The 24,791-nt window shown below is 39.7% G+C and overlaps 1 protein-coding gene across 7 annotated transcripts in view; it reads right to left on the reverse strand.

The window, feature by feature from the left end:
• The window catches only part of ZNF423 (zinc finger protein 423), a 235,642-nt gene that overhangs the window by 72,778 nt on the left and 138,073 nt on the right, over positions 1-24,791 (reverse strand). For all 7 annotated transcript variants that reach the window (XM_054841008.1, XM_054841006.1, XM_054841009.1 and 4 more), the window contains one exon: positions 17,835-17,919. In XM_054841008.1, the coding sequence (XP_054696983.1) occupies positions 17,835-17,919 (85 nt within the window). The remainder of the gene's footprint in view (positions 1-17,834; positions 17,920-24,791) is intronic.

Consider the following 24,791-nt stretch of genomic DNA (forward strand, 5'->3'; position numbering starts at 1 on the left):
CACCTCCCACGGCACGCCGCACGCCTGGCGAGGCACCATGGGAAATTACAGAATCAGAATGCATTGATTTTTCTGTAGAAAATACAGGCGGCAGCCCTGATGAAGAATTAAGGAGGAAATGTAATAACCTAATTCTCCTCCAACGTCCTCGCACACACCCCTTCCAGCCCAGGCCCCCAGCTCCTGCATCCAGACAATTGCCCAGCGAAAGCTAATTTTTATCCCTGTCTTAAGCAGGTGGGGGAATACCGGGTTGGGCGCACCACTAGCTGCTTACACCAGGGCTGGACTTGGCCCGCTTTGTCTGAATGTCATCAGCTTTAGGACACAACATTCCCAAGCAATACTTGTCTTATGCTGCCACGTGTTTTATGTTATTCTCCATGACATTCATCCCCTAAACATTCTCCCTTAGATACAAGCCCTTAACAGGTTTTCTCCATAGAATACTATATACAGTATAAGAAATTATGAATAATTCCTCCTCAATCCGTACTGTACATGGCTTGAAAACTCCGGAGAATACAGAAAGAATTTTCTGTCTCTCTTTCACGCCACACACATAGAAAATACGACATTAACATCTTCCTTTATTACGGGGCAAGTTAGCCCAGCACTGTGCCTACATTCCTTCTTAGCCTCATCAATGGCAGGCGCAATTAAGACATTTTTTACGACTGCACAGTAGTGCTTATTTCACTGGTTTCAGCATCAGTTTGAACTAAATGCAGTTACAAAATTAGTGGCGGCTCTGCTCTTCTTTTTTTCTTTTTTTTTCAAAGCTTCTATTTCAAGGTGACCCTTTTCCTGTTTTGTGTGTCACCCCAAGTGTTGCTGCATGCATACTGAACCAACGCTCTCCCAGTAATTAACACCAGCACTTAATGAAGTCCAGCTGCTGCGATGGCAAACTGAAGGGATGCCAACCTTTGCAAACTAGTACTTGGGCTACTCCAGTTACGGCTGCTTTAAATCCACAGCAGTCAACTTCTCTTTGCCTACTTCTCAGAGATAATTCTTACCAAATAAGACAAGTGTTCAAGATTAAGCATTTAATAACAAAGCTTATCTCTGAACTAATATTTCAAGCTGGAAATGATATAAAGGGCTGGATCAACTTAAATGAACATTGCAAAATTAATAAAAATCCTGAGCAGCAAATGAAAAGCTAAAATGAAGATTTGCACTATTAAATACATAAACCTTTAAAAACCCTGGAAGTGCAGTTCCAAGGGAAAATTGGAGACAGATTCTTCACAATATCTGTTCCTCTGAACTCCCTTCCTGATTCAGTACAAGAGACACTAACAGCCAATGCTTTATTAAAATAACATGCTCTGCCAGTTGTTTCATTACATTAAATGATGTGGCAGGGATACTAGGTGAATGTTTTTGGAGTACATTTGAAAAAGTTTGCATTATAACTCATACCACATGGATTGCAAAACAGGAAAAAGAACTTCCACAGTCTTCCTCTACATGTGCTTTCTTGCTCTGCTCCTTTATTTACCTCTCTTAATATGTTAATTTTCCATGCAGAAGTACTCGTAACATTGCCCAGTTTAAGCGGGAAATTTCTAAACTCCTCTCCATAGCAAAAAAAAAAAAATTCAAAACTGCAAAACATGCCCTCCTTTCCTCTCAGACCCACACAGGAGATATCACATCCCACATTTCTGCTTTACCTACCTCTGCAGGATTCCCACTTCAGTCAAAGAGATAGCTGCTTTGGGCTGGAGACAGAGAACCATAGCTGAGCCTTCCCGGGGAGGAGAGGGGAAGCCCCGGGGGAACCTGGGGGGAGCTGGGAGGGCCAAGCAGGTGAGCCGTGCTCAGCCAACGAAGGGCAGAGCCGAGGCAGATGTACTTAGTTTTCAAAATTACTAACAGAGATAATGGCTTCTACTATGATAAACACTAAGTGGCTTTGTAAAAGGCACGAGGGAAGGGAACTGGCTAATTTACTTTCATTTCAAATAATTTACACATAGGTAATATGGATCAATTCACAAATATATTCAGCACCAGGAAATCAACAGTTCTTCCAAGAAGGGGTTAATCCAAGGCTCAAGCCCTGCAATCGGTCCAGTTTTTCCACCAGAGACCTAACATTGCACAGGATCGGTATTAAAAGTACATCCTCGATTATTCTGGACGTCTATGCCCCTGAGAATATAACTTAAAACCAAAATCATTAGCTTACACAATAACATAAGTCCTTGGGAAAAAAAATTGTGTGTGCAAAGTAATGCTGACTTCCAAGCACAAATTCCTTTGTTTTCCTTAATGCTAGCTTTGGATGCTACCGATGACTCAAAAGGAGCTGCACTGAAATAATTGCATAACCTGGCAGCACTCTGCAATGTATCAACAGTTCACAGGCAGGAAGGTAGCAAAGGGCTAAAAGCCAAGAACCCAACTTTGGTTTAATTTACAGAAAGTATTGCACATATTACACCATCTATTTTTCTTATTGTAAGTTTGATATTAAATTATTCAGACTTTCATAGAGAAAGTCAATTTTTAATTATCAAAAAGCTGTTGTGGCTAGGTTCCACAAGGGCAAACCATGGGAAAGGGCCATGGTGGTTTCGCATGGCATGGTACAAGGCTCACAAACCTCTTGCGTGCACTGGCCTCTACATAAGAGTCAACCATGGAAAAAAAGTCTGTTTACAACAAAAGGCGTCTGGTAACCATGATTATTCTGCCTTAAAACTGAACATTTTAGATTTCTTAGCTCCCTCTTTTGTTCAGTTTTAGTTCTCAGGCTTGCCGTTTTCTGCTCTGTCCTGTTCTTTTTTTGTGCACGTTATAACCCAGCACGACAATAATCTGTGTAGTCAATCACACTACTGATTTTGAAACAGGTGAGTTTCACCAAGAAAAGAGGTTCATAGGAATATTTTAAATTCATTTTTCAAATCATTTCACAAGCCAGCTACCCTGTTTCTTCTGCAATGATAAAGCTCACAACTTACTAGCATGGTAACTCAAGGGAATTGTCTACTTGAAAGTAGAGCCTGAACTGCTAAATATGGATTCAGATCTAGATATCGAAACCTTCCTACTTCCCAAACGATGGGTGTTCAGATCCAGCCATGCAGTCTTTCCTCAGAGTTTAGACTTCAGTTTCCTCTAACATGTTGACAGTGCTCAAATGCAAACAGACAGCGGGGCTTGTATCCACAAAATTACAGGTATCTTCTCTTTTGTCCTGGAGGCCTCTTTTTAAAGTTGCTGTGTGCCAGCAGTCTGGTGTTAACTAAAAGATGTAGAATAACTTCTGAAGAAAAAAAATAAAATCCTTCATTATGAAACTGGCAGGCAGAGGAACTCAAATTCCTTATGGGATACTACCCTGTGTTCAAGATTTTCAAATGTAAGGCCGCAGACACCTGAAAATAAAGTTTCTTCTATATATTCATGAATAGAAGAATAGACATTTTAAGATTATATGTGGAAAGCAGAATCTGTAGACCTTTCAACATTGCTGAACTTATTATTTCAGTACCCTAAGACACCACTGTATCTGCATAGGTGCAGCTATCCCCTATGTAACACAGCGTACACACTCTACGGCCACGTGAGTAACTTTATGAATTAGGTGTATGGCAAATGTGGGTCAGTCAAGATGAAGCAATAGCTTTAAACGTGCCACAGGCAGTACTTCAGAGAAGTCAGCGTACCACACAAGTTTTTAAGAACAAGATGCAGGATTCGGGCATCTTGAACTTTAAACCTGCTCCTAAAGCAGGCACATTTTGCTTAGACAAGACATAACTTTATTGTATAATATTTTAGGAATTGAATAAAGCTCTTCTTACTGAAATGAAGTGGGAAAGCGTGTTTCCACAGTCTTTAGTGTTAGCTTTCATGTTCGTCAGCAAGTTACCCTCTGGTTTGTCCCAAGCCCGGAGCCTCCCTCTTAGCCGAGTCGAACACTGAGAAACCCGAAAGGGATGCTGCTGATAACCCTGGATCTCCTCTCAGCGAGCATGGCAAAGGCTGGCGCTGCTTCTCTTGTGTTCACTTTCCAGACAGGGAAATACTAATTGTCTTTTAAAAATCTCTATAGTATTTTGTCAATATTTTTTTATTACAGCAGAGCATGTATAAATATTTTATTGTAAACCAAGGGCCTAAAATAAACAGTTTAGTAAATAGTTATTACATTACAAGGAAAAACATCTGTGGAAACTGTTTTCCATGTAATTATTCTTGCTATTTTACATTAGCTCTCAATGTGAATTTCTTTGGCTCTAATGTTTCACTTGTTCTAAATCTTCCTCCTTGTTGCTATTATTAAAATCTTAAAAAGGTGCCAAATCTTAAATGAAGAAAAAAAAATGATTCGCTAGAAATTATTCATATCACAGTGAGTCTCTACTAAACCTGGCAGGGGTGCAATATTTTCGGTGAAATTAACATAAAATATACAACTGCAAATTATCCAGGAAATAGCTGTGTTCTTTACAGTGCGCATTTACATTTGGTAAAAAATGTTCTACTTATCTGTCTAGCACAAAGCTCCAATCCCTTCCAAAGGCAGTTTTAAAGGGATAGCAATAGCTCTGCATAAGGAGCACGGTCCTTACAGCGGCTGTAACAAATAGCTGCTGGGGAAAGTGACCTGCGATAATTACTGACGGTGGCAGTCAGCACTGGACATTCCTTGTTGTGAATACTAACAATCTCATTTTAGATTTATTTCTCTTTTGGTGCGCTGAATGGATTTCCTCTCTTAGGCCTAAGTCCTTTCTATTAAACACAAGAAAAACTGTAATACCATGTAAAATGCAAATTTTGCTGTAAATATTTTATAAAATTGTTGCATATATCCCAAAAGCTATAGGTCTTAATTGAGAGCAGGCTATTTTTCCAGTCAATATATGGAAATGGAAAATGCTAATTCATGTTTTTCTACTTATGAAAAACCCTGGAGAATGGCAAAACCACAAATGCACTCACTTTAATATTATAAATATAATTTGGCTCCCTCTTTGCAGTCCCCAATGTCCTGGCTTTTATCTCCCAATGGCTGCAGAGGAAGAATCAGAGAATCACTTTTACATCCCCTGCGCAGGAAGTCACCCCCGCGCGCTGCCAGCTTGGCAAAAGAGCAACAGCCTGAGCTCGCAAATGCAGCAAACAGGAACTGAAACAAGAAATTCCAGTGCTCTTACACAGGAAACAAGCCCCAAACGACAGCAAAGCTGCTGAGGGCGAGCGGCGTGCACGCTCAGCCCCGCTGCCGAGAGGCGCCGCCACCAAGGGCCAGCTGGGCGGAGGAGCAGGGCTGCCCCCCATGCTATCCCCCAGCCCCATGGCTCTTCCTTGGGTTCATTTCTTCCCTTCAGAGCAGCCGGTGGCTCAGACAATAAAGCCTGGAAACGACTTCTCATGAGTTGTACCTAATATGACTAAAAGTCATTTAGCCTGCTCCAGTGTATGGCTACTTGCACTCGCCTTTATCCATCCACTTTTCATTTCCTGGTCAAGAAAAAGACTGGCTTTTGCATCTTCTAGAAGAGAAATCATTAGGCTGTTAAAGTTAAAACTCTCCAAAGGTCATTGATGCTGGCTTTGAAGACTGAAAATTGTATTATTCCCCATTAGACTTTTAATCTCATGATTAGAGCTAAAGTTAACATGGCTGTTTCATTTTCTACCAGGCACGAGTGAACTGATTTTTTCTTTTTCTACCAGAATACTTAATGGCATCCTACCTCAAAGAGCAACATCTCATAGTTAAACAGGATGAAGAATGGAAATGCAAAATACTTTGCAAGAGGTTTTTTTAATTTTTAAATGCTATTTGATTAACCCTGAAAAGTCTTACTACATTCACAGCAAAATCCACCCATGGAAATCCCACCCAAGTCAAAGGACCTGCTCTTGCTTGCCAAGACTGCAGTCCTCACTGGCACTGGCAGGGAGACAAGGGGGGAAGGATCCATCTGTTCCCCATTTGAGCTCTTACTCTTCCATTACCTAAAACCTACCCCTACAAATATTTCTGAATCAAGTAATGTCAGTGAACACAAGTGGGACCCCACATGCCAGTAAAAGCTACTTGTGTGAGTGAAACCTGCTCCCTTAGGCTCCTCCTGGATATTAAGATTAGATTTGCGAAAACCTCGCTGAAAAGTCTGTGGGACAAGAATTTACAGGTGTGTACTAGTTTCAAAACCCAATGTACAGCATTCACTGTTATTAATATGCAGAAGCAAGGAAAAAAATTCAATTTTCTTCATTCAAGACAGACTCTGATAACCAACTAGTAAAACTCAGACTATAATTTCTTATTCAGTGTTCCACATGAGATGCATTTTGCTGAATTTAACATGTTTTGCTGTTAATGGATTTCACAGTGTGTTGCCATTTTTATACAGCCGTCCAAATAAAATGTTGTGTGCAATGATGTGCTTTTACTGTATTGCTAGCCTGCAAATGGCAGCCACTTCCCCGGTTTAAGCCTTAGGAAAATGGGAAAACTCTTTGACTAGGCTGTTTAATATAAGTATTTTGGGTCTCTTGAGTTCTTTCCCTAGTAAGTCATGTTCAAACAAGAATAAAGATGCAAGATAGATATAATTACACCTTGTACACTTATGATCTAATAGTATTTCCACTGGAAAAAAAACCCCAACCCCCAATATTTTCAGGTGTTAATGATAAAAGTGTATTAAGTCACAGTTCTGGAGGTAACAGACCCACACCTTTGTGTTACTTGAAATCTGGCCTCCTAGCCTGCATGACAAATGACTGTTTTCTTTAAAATTGCAGACCAATGTTTAGATTGCAGGGACTGCTAGTGCACAAAACACAATCCACTCGGTAGTTAATAGTTTACAAGAAATGTCTGCGCTGAACTCCAGAACTGCTAACCTTCACCATCTTGAGCTGCTTGGCAGTGAAGCATTTACAGGCAACTGCATATTTTTGTTTCAAAACTGACTGTTCATAAAATACCTAGCAAATTTTCCCTACATCAACTCTACATGGACTCTTTGGCACCCAAAGCCGCACCCTTATGCATGAAGATCTCCCTCAAAGCGTATGATGGGCACCTGGGCATTAGATGCCCTGACAGTGGATGTTAACACTGCTAACACACTTACCAAAGAGTATCCTTACAAGTTTCAATGAAAACATGAAAAACCCTATATTTCCTTTTAATAATGCTCTAATAATGTATCTAATTCTTCTGATACCTTAAGTATCTTTGTAGCATTGGATTTATGTATAACTCTGGGGTAGTACATTATGATTCCTCTTTTTCAGAATATTTTAAAAGGACTACAGACTTAAATTTCAGACCATTATTTTTGAATTATTGTAATTACACACACACACACACAAAAGTTATAGATTGATTTTTCTCTGTATTTTTTTAATTTTTCTTTGTCAAAGGATATATAACTTAAAAAGGCTTAGATTATAAAATCTAACATTCTCCCTCTAGATTTTCAAATGCAATATAAAGTAAACTAAGCAACTAACATCTCATAATTTAAATTCCCCATTCCTTGAAAGTTCATCATTTAGGTTTAACACAGATATTGCTGATTTCAGTTTCTGGCAAATTAGAATTAGCCTCGAAAGGAAATTCTCTCCATTGATGTTCTTCTATAAGTGGAGGCACAGCTATTAACAGTTTTAAAAGATTTTAAAGGGGTAGGGAGGGTTGTGTTGCTTTCCTTTTTTACCTCCCAAATACTAGATTTTAAGAACAAATACTGAATCAAAAGGTCAAAAGTTGCTCTATCCTTTTTTTCTTTTTTTTTTTAAGAAAAAGAGAAGAAAAGGGAAATTCATGTCTAGAATGTTAAAAAAGGAGAAAATGTCACTGGAATACTTTCTTTCCTTCAACTTCAGCTATCTATATCCGGCCCAGCTTGAATCAGTTACTGTTCATTGCATGAGGTTTCATCATTTAACTTTTGTTGCCAATATTTATTCCTGGATATAACTCACAGTCATGGGGTTTAAGAAATATTTGTCCATACCCCAATAATACGTGTTAGCTGATGTGTACAAAACATAACAGCAGAGGACATACCAGTGGTGCTAGCTGATGCTGATCGTTTAAAACACCGAAACTGTACCTGGAGCAAAACCTAAACCTGATGGATCTGCCTAGCATGACCCACGCTAAAAAACTTGCCTGTGAATACAGAATAAGATATAGTCATCCTAAAATCTAAACTCTTCACAGTTACACACACGATGTTCAAAAGATTTGCCATTTTTTAAGACTGTCCACCAGACAATGGATGATGTGCATCTGAAGGCAGGATTAAATCTCAAGCAGGCTGTGACTGACTGAAGTAGCGATTTATACAAATCAGAATTGTGCTGTGTACTTCCCACCTGCAATGCCATTTTTTGAGGTTGTCTCCTCCACCAATTCAGGAGGTGCAAAAGAAGGAAACGCCAGACCGACTTGGTTTTGGCCTGTGCCTACAGGAAGCAGGAGGTAAAAAGGCTCAGCTCCTCCCCACGGGGTCAGGACCTCATTCGCCCCATCTGTCCCTGGGTTTGTGCCGGCAGGACAAACCACAAAGCACAAAGCAGAGGAGAGGCCGGAGAGAGCATATTGCTGAAAAAGACAACTATGGGAAACACCATGACCAATGAGATGTTTTGGCCTGCTACAGAGCTCTGTCTGCTGAAGACCATGGTACTCGTGCACATTGTTTATTTGGGTTTTTTTTTCAGTTGTGGCAGGAGAGAAATGTTTTTTCATTTATAAAATCATGGTTTGCCAACTCTTTTAAGTTTGACATTACTGCAGGGAAGTCTGACAGGGACAACCTGAAGTCTTCTTGCTCAAGCTTACTGTGCAATCACACAATGGTTATTGGCTGTTGCAAGAATTGTAAGTTTTTTATTTTTTAATTAAAGAAACTTAATTTTTAAAATAGCACACAATGACTCTGCCAAGTCAAAATATTCAACTAAAAACCTTCTGATTCTTACAAAGGCCCAAAGCTGTCAGAAGTTACTGATAAATTGAACAAAAAGGAGTTTGTGACAAAAATTTGCTTTGCAAAGCAAGCACATCTGGATACAAACAACAGACCATTTGTGCAAAGGCCAGGAGCCTTGAAACACTGAAAAAAGGTAAAAGCATTTAAATAATTTACATGGGTTTCCTTCATGGAGATGACTTGTAAGGAACCTTAGGGTAGAAAAGTTTTCTTCCACAAATAATAAAAAAAAAGGTGCCAGTACCCCAAACAGGCCATACAGGGAGGGCTGTGTTTGATTTGACTGACTAGCAGGCTATGACAAAACAGAAGAAATTTTTTTTAAGGGCCATGTCAGTCGGTAACCTCTTGTTCTACAAGACCAGGCTAAATCTTCCCCAAGGTTAAGGATGCTGTTTAGGTTGAACTATAATTAAAGGCAACAGCCAACTGTCTCTCTTTGAAGTCAACCAAGTAACAGGAGGAACAAATCTGGACCTTTAACATATAGACAAATAATTTTTCTCTGATAACTAGAGTTACAGTTCAGTCTATGTACACCAGTACCCTCACTGATTCAAACCCAGAGGGTTGTTCCATAATAAAAACAAGAAGAAAAATAAACACCTTAGGTCAAATGCTCAGAAGTGCTGAATACTGAACCAGATTTTCAGAAAGAATGAAATCCAGAATTTTAATAGTAGAAAAGGAATTTAATTATAGTTTATTAATATTATATACTTTCTTTTCCCATTTTCCTATGACTGGAAACAGACTGGAACTTTGTTTAGGTTTCCCCAAAGAGGTAAAAAGAGTATTTTACCACCTAGCTAATTCCTAACTAACCCAGTATGGGTTTTTCCAGCTTCACTAAACATTCATTTCTTTGTTCCTTATTCACTTCTCATATTTCAGCTATCTCTCACAAAAAGGCACAAAGCTTTCTGTCAGTCAAGAAAGGTAGTACTGGTACCTGATGTTTCCAAACCAATACATTCATTTGGCAAATAAAGAAGAAATGGGGGTAGCATCTAATCTCTCCAGGTAAAACCGGTATCTGTTAATAAGCTCCCATTAAAGAAATCATCAACACCTAGACTTTAGGACAGAACTGATACAGCCATTAGTCCCACAATTCCCATGAGAAGAAGAACTACCTAAAAACATTATTTATATGAAGTCTGAAGACTACACCTAGAAATGATGGAGGGTTTGCTCCCTCCTCCACCCCCAAGAAATATTCTGGTGCTTTGTCTCAAAAGTAGGACACAGAGGGGTGCTGACCTCTCCACTGGGAAGGAGTAGAGTCATTTTGCCATCTGCAGGGAGAACCCGAACTCCATATGGTGAGGATTTGCTTTGTTTTCCAGATTCAAGATTAGCAAAGAGGGGCTAAGAAATTCGTGAACTTAGGAGATACATGGCCACACGCATATAAAATATCTGAGAAACAGGCAGAAAGCATCTCTGCAGGCTCTTAAATACAAATGTACAACGGTTTGCAAGGTTAATAGCATTAATAAAAATGAAGAACAAGATACACATTTAGAGAAATTACTGCTACACAGGGCAAAGTTTACTGAAAACCAGCATTTTTTGCCACACTGCCTAACTGATGTTGAAAGGCTGGGAATAGATTGAGGTGCTTGCTAAGGATAACTTTGAAGAAACATCACACTTAAAACTCAGACTGATTGCAGAAAAGGTGTTTTATCAACTGCTCCCTTTATGAATAAATATGAAACTACCAGGAAAATGTTTAAACAGGTGTAATCACAACTGCATATGAAAATTGAGTTTGGAGGCTGTAAGGAATCTTAACACAGTTAAGAAAGAATGAAAGCAATGTAAAACTGTGATCATAGCCGATTATGCATGTATCATGCAAAACAGGAATGTTGTCATAGCAGCTATAAAAATGTCAGTGAAAACTGAACTACTATTACCAAGTTGTAAATGAAATGAAAAATGCAAAAGGAATATGTGAATGAATACATTAAGGGAAATGTTATTTCTTTCCTGGTAGATAAACAAGGAAAACAAAATACATTCTCATGAAACGGAGTAATTTGTATGAACAAATATGCATAGATAACAATTGCAGGAGGCCACATCTGCACAGTACGACTGGATAAAATTATGAAGATTTTGGATAATGAAGTTTCCAGCTTTAGAAAGAAAGGGACAGTAAAAATGTAACGTTATTAAACCAGTTTCAAAATAAGAAACCAATTAAGTAATAGATTATATTAAGGGCCAATATTGTTTATACTAAAGGGAGCTGCTTCTGCCTGTTAGCAATGGCAATTTGGCTTTCAGTGTGACTGCACTGTTAAAAAGTGTGGCTTTTAAAATGAAACATTTCTAGCCTTTTATACACTATACTCATTACAATGTTATTTAACTACTTGCACAAGTGCACGAGTGCTTAACGCTAATAATAATTAACACAAAAAATAGAAACCCAGGGCTTAGAGTTGGACAGAATAACACGAGGACCTATTGGCACAAACAAACCCCTCCGCCCAAGAGCCAGCACCAAGCTCCACTTGGGCAAAGTCTTCTGCAGCGGCGCCGGCAGGACTCCAGCCAGCCCACAGCACTCGCACACGGTGGGATTAAAGCTCTTGTGTGTGTGTGGAAACATCATGTATGTTGTTCATCCATTAAGATAAGTACACTTAGCTTTTTTTTCCCCTAAAATTAGCCTCTCACAATAGCCAGGCACCGCAAAATGAAAGTCTAGTACATATAGTTAATTAAAGCAAGTCCACATAGAATTGGATATTGAAGCAAGCACTGAGTAAATACATGAAGGTTGTACCTTCATTTCTGCATTAAAAGAGCAATTACTTGGAATATGCTTTACAAACATCGAAGTTAAAAAAAAATTTTTGAGTTCCTAATGTGTCCATAATTAATTCACACATTCAGCTGTTGAGTCCAGAAATATGTTCCTGTTGATAATTTGCATCTAATGCTTCAAAAACAATCTGGCACATTTTTATTTGCCTTAATGCCTGAAAAGCTATTACCAAGATAGTGCTTTACAATGTCATCATCATTGCTACCACGTATATGCTTTAACTAACACTAGCGCTTAGGTCTGAAGAGTTTCCCTCAAGAATTAAACAGTTTTGTCTCAGGACACAATGTCATGATGGTATCTTAATGGAAGGGAAAGTATTTACCAAATAGCACCCTTAAACTTTAAATCAATTAGAATTCAAGTACTGTGTTCAACAAAATACAAAGAAACCCAGAAATTTTACAAGAATTAAAGCTGCCCTTCTTCCAATATTGACTACATTTATTTCATATAAAATAAAAGATGTTTTATTATAAGAGAGATTCTGAGAAGCGTTAGCTGTCCTCAACTCCCAGATCAATGAGAATGAGGAACAAAGCGCTTCACAAGATCAGGCCTGAGTAGCAGAAATGTTTCACATCCTCATCAGAGATGCCCAGGGCTAGTATTTCCATATGTATAAAAGTCAATTCTGCAAAAATGATCCTTATCTACATCCTTTTCACATACATGTGCACTTAGAATCTACTGTGACAGGCAGGAGTCCCAGACCATCCAAAATGAGTCAAAATTTTTATTTTTATAACATATAAATTAGCAATTTTGTTAAGATCTGAATTTATTAAAACTATGAGTTCTAAATCAGAAGATATAAAATTGTTTGCCTCACTTTTTAAACAGAAGAAAAGATAACTGGGAATATATAGGTTTATGTTTGATTTTGAATACTATCTTAACCCCTTCACCACTGTGCTGGTTTCGTCTCAGTGACTGAGCTTGGTATCAACTGCTAATTCTTTCGAACATAAAATCAGCTTTCTAAATTACAGCTTTTTAGGAAATTATTTCTGTGGTTATTACTGCAGTTTGACCTCTTATGAGCAACAGACTTATTTTGTTATTTTTAAATATTATGTTATTTTTAAATGTTAACAAAATAAGGAACCTATGTTTGGTAATTTTTTGTTTAGAATTCTTGTATGCATCTGAAAGAAACATAAGTTTGGATGGATGTTATCCCTCCTCTTTGTGTTTAATTCTGGCAGAGTGTTTCCAGAACTTGAAACATGATCTGCAAGGGCAGGAAAGGTAATTCAGATACTTGGAGTCCTACACCACATACAATGTAGGACATGCCATGGCTTAGAGCAGTACTCAGAAAACTCTCCCTGTTCCTCCAAACACGGTGTTTAATTTGGTCGTCCCCATCACATCAAACAGGGGGGTATTTACCCAGACAGCAGTCCAAGAACCAGACCACTGAACAATTTCAATGTGACTTCTGGAAGTTTTCCTTCCAGCACTCCCTTTTGTCCCCAGTGGCTCTCAAAGCACAAACAGGGGCCTCATGCTTCACACCGCACATACCGCAACACAGCCAGCCTGCCCCCACCTCCCGCCCTCGCTGCTCACTGGCATTCATATGTGAATTTTACTGGGAGCCCTGGCAATTGCACGTGTACGGACAGGAGCGGCACCAGAGAAGGGCTCTGCTGAGCTCTGAGGAGTCAGACAGCCTCTCGTGAGCCCACAAACACTTACACTCCTCCGGAGCCAGAGGCAGGAAGGTCCTGCAGCAATCCCAGTGTTAGAGCACGACCAAGACTCATTATTTTCCCTGTTCCAGCACTAACTGCGCCCCAGTTGAGTTTCCTGTGCACATTTGCCAGGAGAGTTTCTTAGAGAAAGGGAGAAAGAAGGGTGGGGACAGTCGTTCATCTTTTTTGAACATTAAATAGGAAACATCCCTCATCTAACCGAGATGGAGAGAAGTACTGCTATGTCCACTTCTCTTACCCAAACAGCTAAGAGCCCCAGCATAAATCCAAATGCACTTTCCCTTGATACTGGGTGGCCTGACCTGCTTGGAGAGCAACAAGCCTGTGGAATTTTGTGCACCCTGAAAAATATTAATTAGGGCATCCAGCCCAGCTGGGTGGGAACAAGACAGCTGTAAAAACCCAGTAGGAAATCCCGGGGACAAATCCGGATGTTCCTTGCGCAGGGCTCTGAGCAGGGGTTCCCTTGGCAGTGTGGGAGGGGGGAGTGCTGGGGCCCTTTCCTCGGGGCAGCCACCGCTCACGTACCGTGGGGACTCAGCAGTGGCCCCGTGATGGAGATTGAAGTTCCACAGCCCCACTAGCCACCGGGGAGCAGCTGCACTGACAGATTTCCATGCTTCTGGCTGCTGCCATGGCTGCTCAGTGCCCCCCGTAGAGCCCACGGCTGCGTACGCCCATCTTCCCCTGCCTCTAAGAGAGACTGCACATCAGAGGCAGTGGTAGGTGGGGAGATAAGGGGGAGAAGCTTTAAACATTGCCAGGTCAGCGCAACAGGAGGTAAGCAAGTACAGAGGCAGCAAGAACTACTGAAAGTTTTTGATATACTCCCAGGTGGACTCCCCAATGCCTGTAAATGTTTCAAAGGGGGATCCCCCTTTCTGTGGGCATGGAAATGTTTCAAAGGAGCCCCATCAGTGCACAGTTTCAAAGACCTCTACTCTCTAAAAAAATTCCACCTCGAACCCCGCCCCCGGCTGAAAACATTTCTAAACAGATCCTTTCCTGGCTAACCACAGCCAAAGAGGTCTGTTCTGCTGCTTACAGCCCTCCTACAGGCCCCAGTGTAAAATGAAACAAAACATCTACCATTTACCTCCTCTGGGGATGTCTCCAGCCTGCTCCTTCCCCAGGGACCCTGCGCAGAACCCAGTGTGCCTCTGTGTTTGTGCACAGGATATGAAGGGCTAGAGTGCAGAAGGGTAATTTTTCAAAGCAGTGTGTGGGAGTAGCACTGGAAATTCCCTGCATACTGCTTCGAAAAAAATAAACCCCCTACCTCCATGAATTATGAGCAGGGCCTCTGACTCCAGACTGAGGAGCTGAGAGGTTGAAGAGGAAGGCACAGCCAACTTAACTGGAAGCACCTTTTAAGACTACGATCTAAGAAACAACTGAATTCTTTAATCATATTACAGACACTGATACTTAAGAGACGTCGCTGCTACAGAGCAGGGATTCCTTTGTTGACAGTCACTTGAGCAGAATAAAACTGTAAGCAAGTGCTTAGGATATCTCAACTATTGATTTTATGTTTCTCAAAGTATGAGAAGAAAGTGCTGTTGAGAGGTCTTGGATTATCCAAGCCAAGGGGTTTTTTTACCTAAAAATTACATGTCAAGGCTAACTTCATTGTCTTGGCTCACTTCAAATTCAAAAGAGAGATAAAAATCTCTCCCTGGAAATGCTTATCCTACTCAAACTCTTATCTTAGATTGGTATCAATCATTCATTTTCCCCAGGCGGCACCTCAATGACTATATTAAACCAGACACCTTAATTTTAGACAGATACAAGTTCATTGAGATGAGTCTGACCCTAAGCTCCTGAGGAGACACAGTCTGAGAGCAAGCTCCCCCCCCAGCCCCCAGACACCTGTATGTTCACCTGGGATCTCAGTGCCCCCCCAGCACAAACAAATCCTCATCTGTAGACCTTAAATTGACAACGATGACATTAATAAACCCTGTGACGCAGACCTGGGCTGCAGAAACAGTTATATTAGCTTCTTTCTCTTGCTGCCCACCTGGCCAGACTTGGTCGAACACAGAGAAGGGAAACTCTTGCACCCCTTATTTCATAAGCAATAAACCAGCCTGAGTGATAAGGAGTCTCTCCTATGGCCTTGTAAGGGCTCAAGGCTCTTGGGCTTTGAACAAAGGGCACAGGAGCAAGCCCGAGAGGCAATCCATCACTCTTCTTACTGTTACTGACTCAGCACTGTGCAAGTTAACACCACAAATCTACACAGCATTTACTGCTGGAGAAGCGGTGACATCTAGTCTCTCCTTTCCCCTTCAGTATTCCCCAGTAAAGAGCAAATACCAACAGTAGAATCACTGACAACGCCTTTTCTGAGGCAGTCACATGTCCTGAAAAAGAGGGGGCCCAAGTGTCTTGTGAACTGTCTGAGATGCCCAGAGCAAGAGGGAGCTTGGCTCCTCATTAGTTTCTATACTTCACTCTTTCCTAAATTCCACCATAAAAAAATGTGATGACTTGAACTTAATGAACATTCTCAGTCCGTATCTCAGCAGAGAGACACAACAACATGACTCCACAATGGAATAATCATGTATTTTCTTTCCATGTCCTGGCATTTACAATGTCATAAGTGTACAGAACTGAGTCCATATGCACCTTTATATTTATATAGGCTTCTTCCAAATATGTATAGTAACTTACGTACAGCTTCAAGGAAACAATAGGTACAGTTTTCACAAACAGTAGCACCACACTTTTCTCAGCCTCCTATGTCTTCTACCACTGTTGTTTTCCAATAGCACTAATAGTGAACCTTGTAATGTGTTACATATTGTGTATTATTCCAGACAGCAGTAATTTGGGGATATACATAAATAAACACACATCAATTACTGGAAAATGAAGACATTACATCTTTCCAAAAGGAAAAAGAATTCCCATCTTGAATCAAGCAGAACCTCAACTCAGTACTTCATGACCTTTGTATTTAAAAATAATTTATTAGCTACTGGATCACAAATTCAGTTGAAACAAGTGCTAAGCTTGCCTAAGGACTTCTTTCTTTCAGGCTTCTTTAAAAAAATCTAAGGGGGAGCTGTATGAAATCACTATGGTCCAATTAACAAGGATCCCACTCTTCAAGCTTGCAAACAAGAGATTACATTAACACCTGCTACAAAAGCAAACATTTTTAGATATCTTCATCTTAACCTGCTTGACATTGACTTCAAACTCCTGCCTGGCTCTTGGATGAAAATTATTGTGACTGACATTTATATTTTTCATTTGGGGGTGGGGGTGCGAAGACTATGTCAGTCCGTATTTCTCTCTCTCTGGTATTTATGCATAATTCGCTTCAGAGATAATAGGAGTTACATACATGCATTGATGGGAGAATAGTTTCCTAAATGTAAAATTGTTGAAAGAAAACCATTATGCTTATGGGAGATAAATGCTGCACGTGAACATATGAGACGCACAGAGTGCACTGTAGGGTCCTTGAAGGATCTCATCCAACACATGCCTACAGTGGCATGTGTAGTAACTCCTTTGTGGTCTACGCATCAAAATAAACTGACCTCTTGGGCCAACACATATATTTATAACATCTGTACAGACAGGAAAAACATTTCTTTGCATTCATCAGAAAAGCAATCATACAGCTGCAGCAGAAATACAACCCATCAGATTACAATAACACTTTACTACAAACTTGTGACGGGACTGTAGTAGAAGGCAGCAAGCACTGATTTTTAAAACATTTGTACGTCTGAAAAGTTGAACTTTCTGAAGTCCAGAATTGTTGGAAAAAGAAGAAAAATACTCACTGAAATAACTCTGTAAGTGTTTTGTTTTGACAATGTTCCTCAGGAATTCACCACACTTAGCTGGGAAAATGCTAGCAGTTAAATCTATTCAATGTCATGACATACAAAATTGAAACATAATTGCTCCTAAGTGGTTGACAACTGGCAAGTACTTTTTACATGGATAGAGAGAAATTTATGCTATCAAATGGAAGATACTGTCAAAAGTTTGATTTTAATATAAATGAAAATGCTACATGAGGACTCAAAAGGATAAGGAAAAAAGCTCAGCAGTAACACTTTTATAACCACATATTTAAAAAGCTTTGAAGTGAAGAATCATTACATCAAAATCATTTTCCTTGAAAGATAAAAAAAATAAATTACAGCATGAATATTAACAAGTTATTAGAATAGTGAATTTCAAAGAGTAGCAAAAAACAAGCAGCCGATGAGTGGCCTAGTTTAAAGAATGTCTTACCAATCATATGGTTAGCGACATGGATTTGTATCTCTCTCTCATTCTCAAAGGTCATCTGGCACTTGATGCATTGATAGGTCTTTTTCTGTTTAATAACCAAAAAGAGATTAGAGAAAACTGCACTGTAGCATAAGGCAAGTGTGATCATGAATATAGCATGTTACGTGCTTCAACTTTCTTCCACTGAGGCATTTTCTGCTCATATATCCCCAAGAAGACAGCAAGTTGGGCTGGGCTTTTCTTGGACTATAAATATGATCTCTAATTAACACCCTGCTTCTTTAGGAGAATTTTTTTATTTCAGCTTAAAAAATTTCAAATGGTAGTACTTGAAAATCTGATTGACTACTTGAGCCATAATCAGATTGCTCGTGTCATTTAACCCTTTGCAGTAAAAATTCCTGCGGAGTGAAATAAAACACATTGAAAGGTAACTCTGTTTTCAGAAAAAGATCGACTTTCTCAAAAAATTCCATCTTTAGTTAAACTCAAAATACAGTAGGCAAAACACCTGTAGTTATTTGGGGAAGTGAAGGACAACAGGAAAAAATACATTTTGCAATGGTCTCCCATCAGAAATCCTGGAAAAACCGCATTAGTACAAAGAACGGTTTCCTAGCACAATCTGTTGTGTATTTTCTCTGTCTCAAAGCCATACCAGGGAGGCTTAGCTGCGGAAGTCAGGAGATAGTGTGAAGAGGCAATTACATGAACCATTTATTCAAATAGGGAAAATGGGGTTTGCACTCAGATTGACAGTGATGCATGTACTTGTGCAACATGACAGGAAAATATCCAAGAAATCATTTGTAGAAATTAAAATGCATGTTGACAAGTTAGGCATCCATGTTAGGAAAAAAAATCAACACACTAATGCTAAGCTTTTGTACACTTGGAAAACTATTTCCCAAAGCAGGACTATGGTGCTTTGGTCTAATGTGCATGCTCATTTACTGCATGGGAATATGCTATCTAAATAGACATCTTTTGACATGCAATTTAGAAAAATTGGGCCTTTTGTGCCTACTTCTTCCTAGAGAATAACTCCTACTGCAACACTTGCCACCAGGCATGAGCATGAGCGTGCAGTCCATATCCTTACGGCTAGAGCGGATGCCAGCAGAACGTATGTGAAATCTCCGCGTGCTGGCCACCAGCTCAGTTAGCCGAGGAATGGATGAGAATCCCAAGCCATTAGCACTCAGAAACCCAATCTAGTAAACAACATCCTCTTAACTTTTTGAAACAAAATATTTTATGGGTATTTTTTGTGCACTTTTAGATGCACGTTTTCTTACAACCTGCACCCCACACCTAGGTATAGAATCCCATTTTTAGGACAGCAGTAATAAGTCAGAAGTTTTGAGTTAAACAGAGGAGTTGCTGTCACCCCCTCTGCGCATGGGATCCAATTTCCTCAAGCACCTGCTGAGGAAAGAACAAATTAGGTGCTGCCAAGAGCTTCTTAACTACTTCCCATGTCATCAATGGCAACAAGTTAGCCTGCTGGAGGTTAATGAACATGCTGTAATACCATAATAACAAATGCACCAGCCTATGGATGTTATGCGTATTCCATGAATTCTGTACGCAGTATGTGTTTGCACATAGGCAGGGCTTTCTAGGCTAAAATAACAATGGGTGATTAACATGATAATAGGAAGAAGGCTATACTCCATTGGCCGAAACTTGACACAGCCAACCATATAAAAAGAAATAGTTTGGATTGGCTAGTTATCCCCAGGCAGCTCAAGAAAGTATCCTCCTGGAGTCCATTCGGAAATCAAGGCTGTTAATGGAAAAGCAGCTGGATTTCTGCAGCGCTCTTTCTTGGGAATCTATTCCGGCAGACGCACACAGCACACATACGTACACGTCCTCTCAAACACACTGGCATACACATGCTGAGGGCTCCCAACTTTAAAAACAAAACACAACACAAAAAACCTTGGAAGAGAAAAAACGGGATTGGGCGGTGAATGATTCATGTGGTCACATTTAAAACTTGAAACCTTCCTCTTCTTTAAAACTTCAAAGCTGACTAAGTTCTGTGCCTTGTTCAACACTTACCTCTGTTATGAGGGTTCCCTAAGTAACTAGCTAAGGAGGACAATATTTCAGCTCAACTCCATTTCAAACCTTTAAAGTTAGATTAAACACAGACAAATGATTCATTTTTTTAATTGATTTTGGTGCTTCTGAGAGCTACTTACTAACAGATCTGGAGACAGGATGTCTTTGTTTATTCACAGACCCAGTGCAAACTCCTCCACACCATTTCACAAACTTACAAAACACTCTGCTTAGCGTGCCCACCCCTCAGAGAAGACGGCAGATTTCAGAATTCCTCTGAGTATTATTGTTAGCCTCAGCTGAGACAATGCATGCAAAAGAGCAGCTTAACTAAGGCGATGGCTCTTGTGATAGAGTACCCCACCTGATAACGGACCGAGGTTAATAAACAGCTTCATACAGGCCACAAAATAACTATAGCTAGATTAGCTCTCAGAAGTACATGTAAGAGCTGAATTTTTTGGTCATTAATAATCCTCTTTAAAAAAATGTCAAAAGAACAGACTTCCATTCTCAGTAAATGGAGAGCAGTAGATTTAATGCAACGCTGTATTATTTGTGGTACCAAATATGACCCTCTACTACTGTTTTTGTGGGTATTATGGCTTCGAGAACATTATTAATGGGTCAGTTATCTCTTTTTAAAGTTTTGTCTTGACATTTGGTGACAACAAAGGTGCCTAGACTGAGGAGGTAACAGCTAAGCGTCTAGGTGAGAGTATCTAGGTGACATAAGAGAGTAGATGAGCAGGCCTTCAGCTGAGAGCTCATTCCCCATTAAGTCAAGATATTTAATTCTAATCTTGGCACAAAGTAGTAGTATTAACATCAGAGGGTTCTGGTTTCTTTTCTGAAGTAACTATTGTTCCCATGGGCTTTCCAGACTGTCCTCCTTTAAATCTGGAAATGGTTTCCTGTTCTACAAAGAAAATATTCCTCCATTCAAGTGCATTTACAAGGGAAGAGAAGGGGTGCGGGGGAGAACAAAGAGAAGGAATTGAGTCCAAGAAAGTGTGCAGGAGAAAAGGAACTGAGTAAAGGAGCACAATAGGGTTCATTCTTCCAACTTTTTATGCCACCTCCTTTGCTTCTTCAGTCCAAATAATCTAGGTGGGCCAAATATAGTAACACCATTCAAGATGGAAATTTAATTGAAGTCTAAACATTTGCCGTTGTAAATGTTAAACAAGCGTTGTTCATAACAACTATGGTACAAAATAAGGATAAATTCATTGTAAGTGAAAGAGCAGCCTGAAATACAAGTGTTTCCGGTATTATGAGAGGCAATGAGAAATCTCAGTACTAAACAACTTGTCATGTTTCTCAAGACATGCACATTCCTCTAGAAGACATATTAAAAGCAATTAATAAAATGTATTCAAAACTGAAGCTCCTACGCACAAAAATACATTCAGAAAAATGAAAGCATTACCTCTGATGCGATCATAATAGAATAAAAAATGGTCTTGAGCTGTACACGTGCCAGATACTGGAATGGTACCTCCACTTGTGATACTCATCTAAAAAACCCCTTTTAGTCCTATCCAAATAGAAAAGCTCACGTAGAACTAACTATAACAATCAAACGTAAATTGATGTTAAAGCAACCTTTTACTAAAAAGGCATGTTTTATTTATTCCTTTAGTGATGTTCCATACAGAAGACCATTGACTTCACTTAAAATCTCCTGATACAAATCCTCTGATACAGATCTTTCCATGTATAGGGGCAAAAACTTTGTCTGTCTGGCAATCTGCCTTTGTAGACCATCATGATTGGATCCCAGTTAGATGTCCTAGAAACACAGGTGATGAATTCACAGATATTTCTTCCTTGTTGGTTGCCATACTGAAATGTAGGTGAGGAAGACAGAACACAGCAGCACTTTCAAGGGTTATGTGCTTTCTCTTTCATTCTTATGGATATAAAAAACCCCCCAATGCTAAAACTGCCAAGCAATTCTGAGTGCTGTTTGATCCTCATCTAGCTGTCTCCAACTGATTTTCTGAACAAAATTCAACAGTAAAATACCAAACAAAATATAACAAAATATTCATGGTCCTTTTGTGGTGCTATATCCACGTGCATACACACACAAACATAAATACATACATTAAAAAGGAATTATTTTTTTCTGCAGCTCTGTCTTTTTTTCCTCCCAAATATTTTCACTTTTTATTAATCACAAGCTAATAGTTCTTTTCCTCCTTCCACTTTGGGGTTAAATCTTCTTTTTTTTTTTTTTTCTGAAATTCCTCTAGGTTTCCACACTGTCTTCTTCAATTCAAGAAGTGATTTCCAACATTCAAAGAAGTTACGTATTTTGTATGTCATCGTCACTGCTTCCATTTGCTTGGATTTCATTCTGCTTTTTCTTATTTACTCTGAAGTATATGCCCACTATTTAAAATCTAATCTCCCTACATTTTCTTTCTGACTGTACCTTGTCCTAATCTTCAACTTCTTTTCTGTTTAAGAAAGAAAAATCAATGAGGTGTTTAAAAAAGAAATGTAGATGTGTTCAAGAATTGGAGGGAAGCAGCTCTTGTCCAGACATCTGCAGATTACTCCACATCCACTGTGCACTGAAGATTGCTCTAGTAAAACGGTATTTTACCTGTGCACAGCATGCTAACAAGATGACTTGAAGCCAATGAAGTTAAGTAAACTCTGTTCTTGAAATACAGGGATTTATCACCATTTAAAAGACAGCATAATTATTTGAAAACTCCTGTGCTAGGCAGGCACAGAGAGCACTCGTGCCTTGAGAAATCTGAGTGAAACACCAATAGTTTCCATGTGAAATGATATCAGAATTCAGGTCTTGTACCTATAATGAAGGGTAAGATAATGAATTATTCCTAATAACAATATATCTATTCCTGAGATGCATACCATAAAGGTCTCTGATATTAGCATGTGTGCAGGCGATAGACACCTGTTGAAGGTACCATTTGCCATCATCACAAATGCTGATTTTTCATTATCTTCTACAAAGGAACTAAGACCTGCCCTCATGGGATGAAATTCAAAGCATTTACCTTATTGAAGAACTTAAAACTCTCCCCTGAGAGAACAAGTATGGAAGCTCTCACTGAAAATAAAGAGTTAAAGCAAGAAATCAGAGGAGAAAATGGCAATGTATTCTGCTTCTGACAGTCAACAGGAAAGAAGAGGTACTACTTTAGGCTATAGGAACGGCCATATGAAGTAAGAATTAGTCCTACCTAAGAGAATAGAGGTGCTTTAAGGAATTTAGAAGACAATAAAGACCTGAGGAGAAGGAAGGAGAATCACCTAGCCAGAGCCCCAGCTGAATTCTCAAAAGGCATCACACTGAAGGAGGGATATTTCCATTCCTTATTCTTCTGCAGAATTAAGTGTGTGTGCCTGGAGGCTTAGTCACACATTCACCATACCCAGAAGGAACAACATCCAGTCATTTTAGTAAAAGAGAAAAAAGAAAACCCAAAACGAAACTTCCTGTGGGATTCTCTCAGAAGCCTGGAACGGAGGCGTTGAGGCCAGTGGGTGCCGGGCCAGGCAGTGCCGTCCTCGAGCTGGCCACGCACAGCCCAGCTCGGCCGGACGCTGCTGCCCGGCATGGCCCTGGTGCTGAGCCAGAGCTAACAAGTCCTGCGGGGGCATAGGCTGTACCAGCTCTATTGGAGGCATCTCAGCCTATGTCCTCAGGACGTACTTAAGGTCTTCTCTTACTTACTGAGCCTCTGGTATTGTAGTTGAATGGTGTTTTCAGGTTCTTTTAATGCAGTAAGATGTGTTTGTGGGTGCTTTAATTAGTAGATTGACATAAACAGGCATCTACGGCTGGAATTATTCATTAGGAGTTGGGTGCCTAATTTCCTTAGATACTTTTGAAAATCTCACCCCATCATGTTTAATTAAAAATGTCAGATGATATCAATACTCAGATGTGTCTGCTGTTGGTCTCCCGAGAAGATTTCCAAAACCTACTTCTCATTCCATCTGTTCCTGACAGAGGAAGGACTGACTTGGCCCATTCTTGAACCAAAACGTCAACAAATAATTTTAAAAGACTATAAACTGCAAATGATATTAATCTCCTGAGTAGGCTTCTGAAACCTTACTTGGATCTGCATGTTCCCAAGTATCTTGTAAGCTAAGAAATGGGAAAGCAGGCTATCTGCGAACATTAGAGTTGAGCACACTTATATGAAACTTGCATTAGACAACAATTTCCAGATTCACTAAGAAAACTACTTATGTTACAGGAGGGCCATGAAGCAGATCCTTTAGAAATCACTTTTTAAATCATGCACATGCGCGCGCGCGCACACACACACACGTATGCACACAGACATCCAAAGAGCCTCACAACATTCACTCTGACAGACATCCATAAGGACAAGCTCTTTAGCACAGAAATTTAGTTTAGTTGAGGTTTAGTTGAGAATTTGGGGGGTAAGGTGGAATTCACAATATTTTTCCTCAAAATTTCCTTCATCCTCCTACTCATGTTTAGTTCCCTGGTAAGAAATAATCTCATTCCTCAAGTATGACAGATCAGATTTTTTTTGTTTGTTTTGGGTACTCAGCATCTCCTTTTTTCATGGAAGTGCCCCAGCTTTTCCAGATCTGCTAGTTCGGTAGCATCAGAATCTATGGACAAACCCAATCCCCACCGTTCAAGTGTCTCAGCTCTCTGTTGGTAAATCTAGGGCAGTTTTATGATAAAAGACCTGATGCACTGCCACTAGGAATCAAGGAGCCTGCAAGGCTGGGCAATATCTAATTTTTCTATGATGTGTGTTACTCTACCTTTCCTCCTGTTTTGTTGGGGTTTTAGTAGCACAAGTACTTTTATAAAGTGACAGTTTAAAAAAAAAATAACATCAGATCAGT

This window comes from Grus americana, chromosome 13, assembly GCF_028858705.1.
Source record: "Grus americana isolate bGruAme1 chromosome 13, bGruAme1.mat, whole genome shotgun sequence".
In the NCBI taxonomy this organism is placed as follows: Eukaryota; Metazoa; Chordata; class Aves; order Gruiformes; family Gruidae; genus Grus; species Grus americana.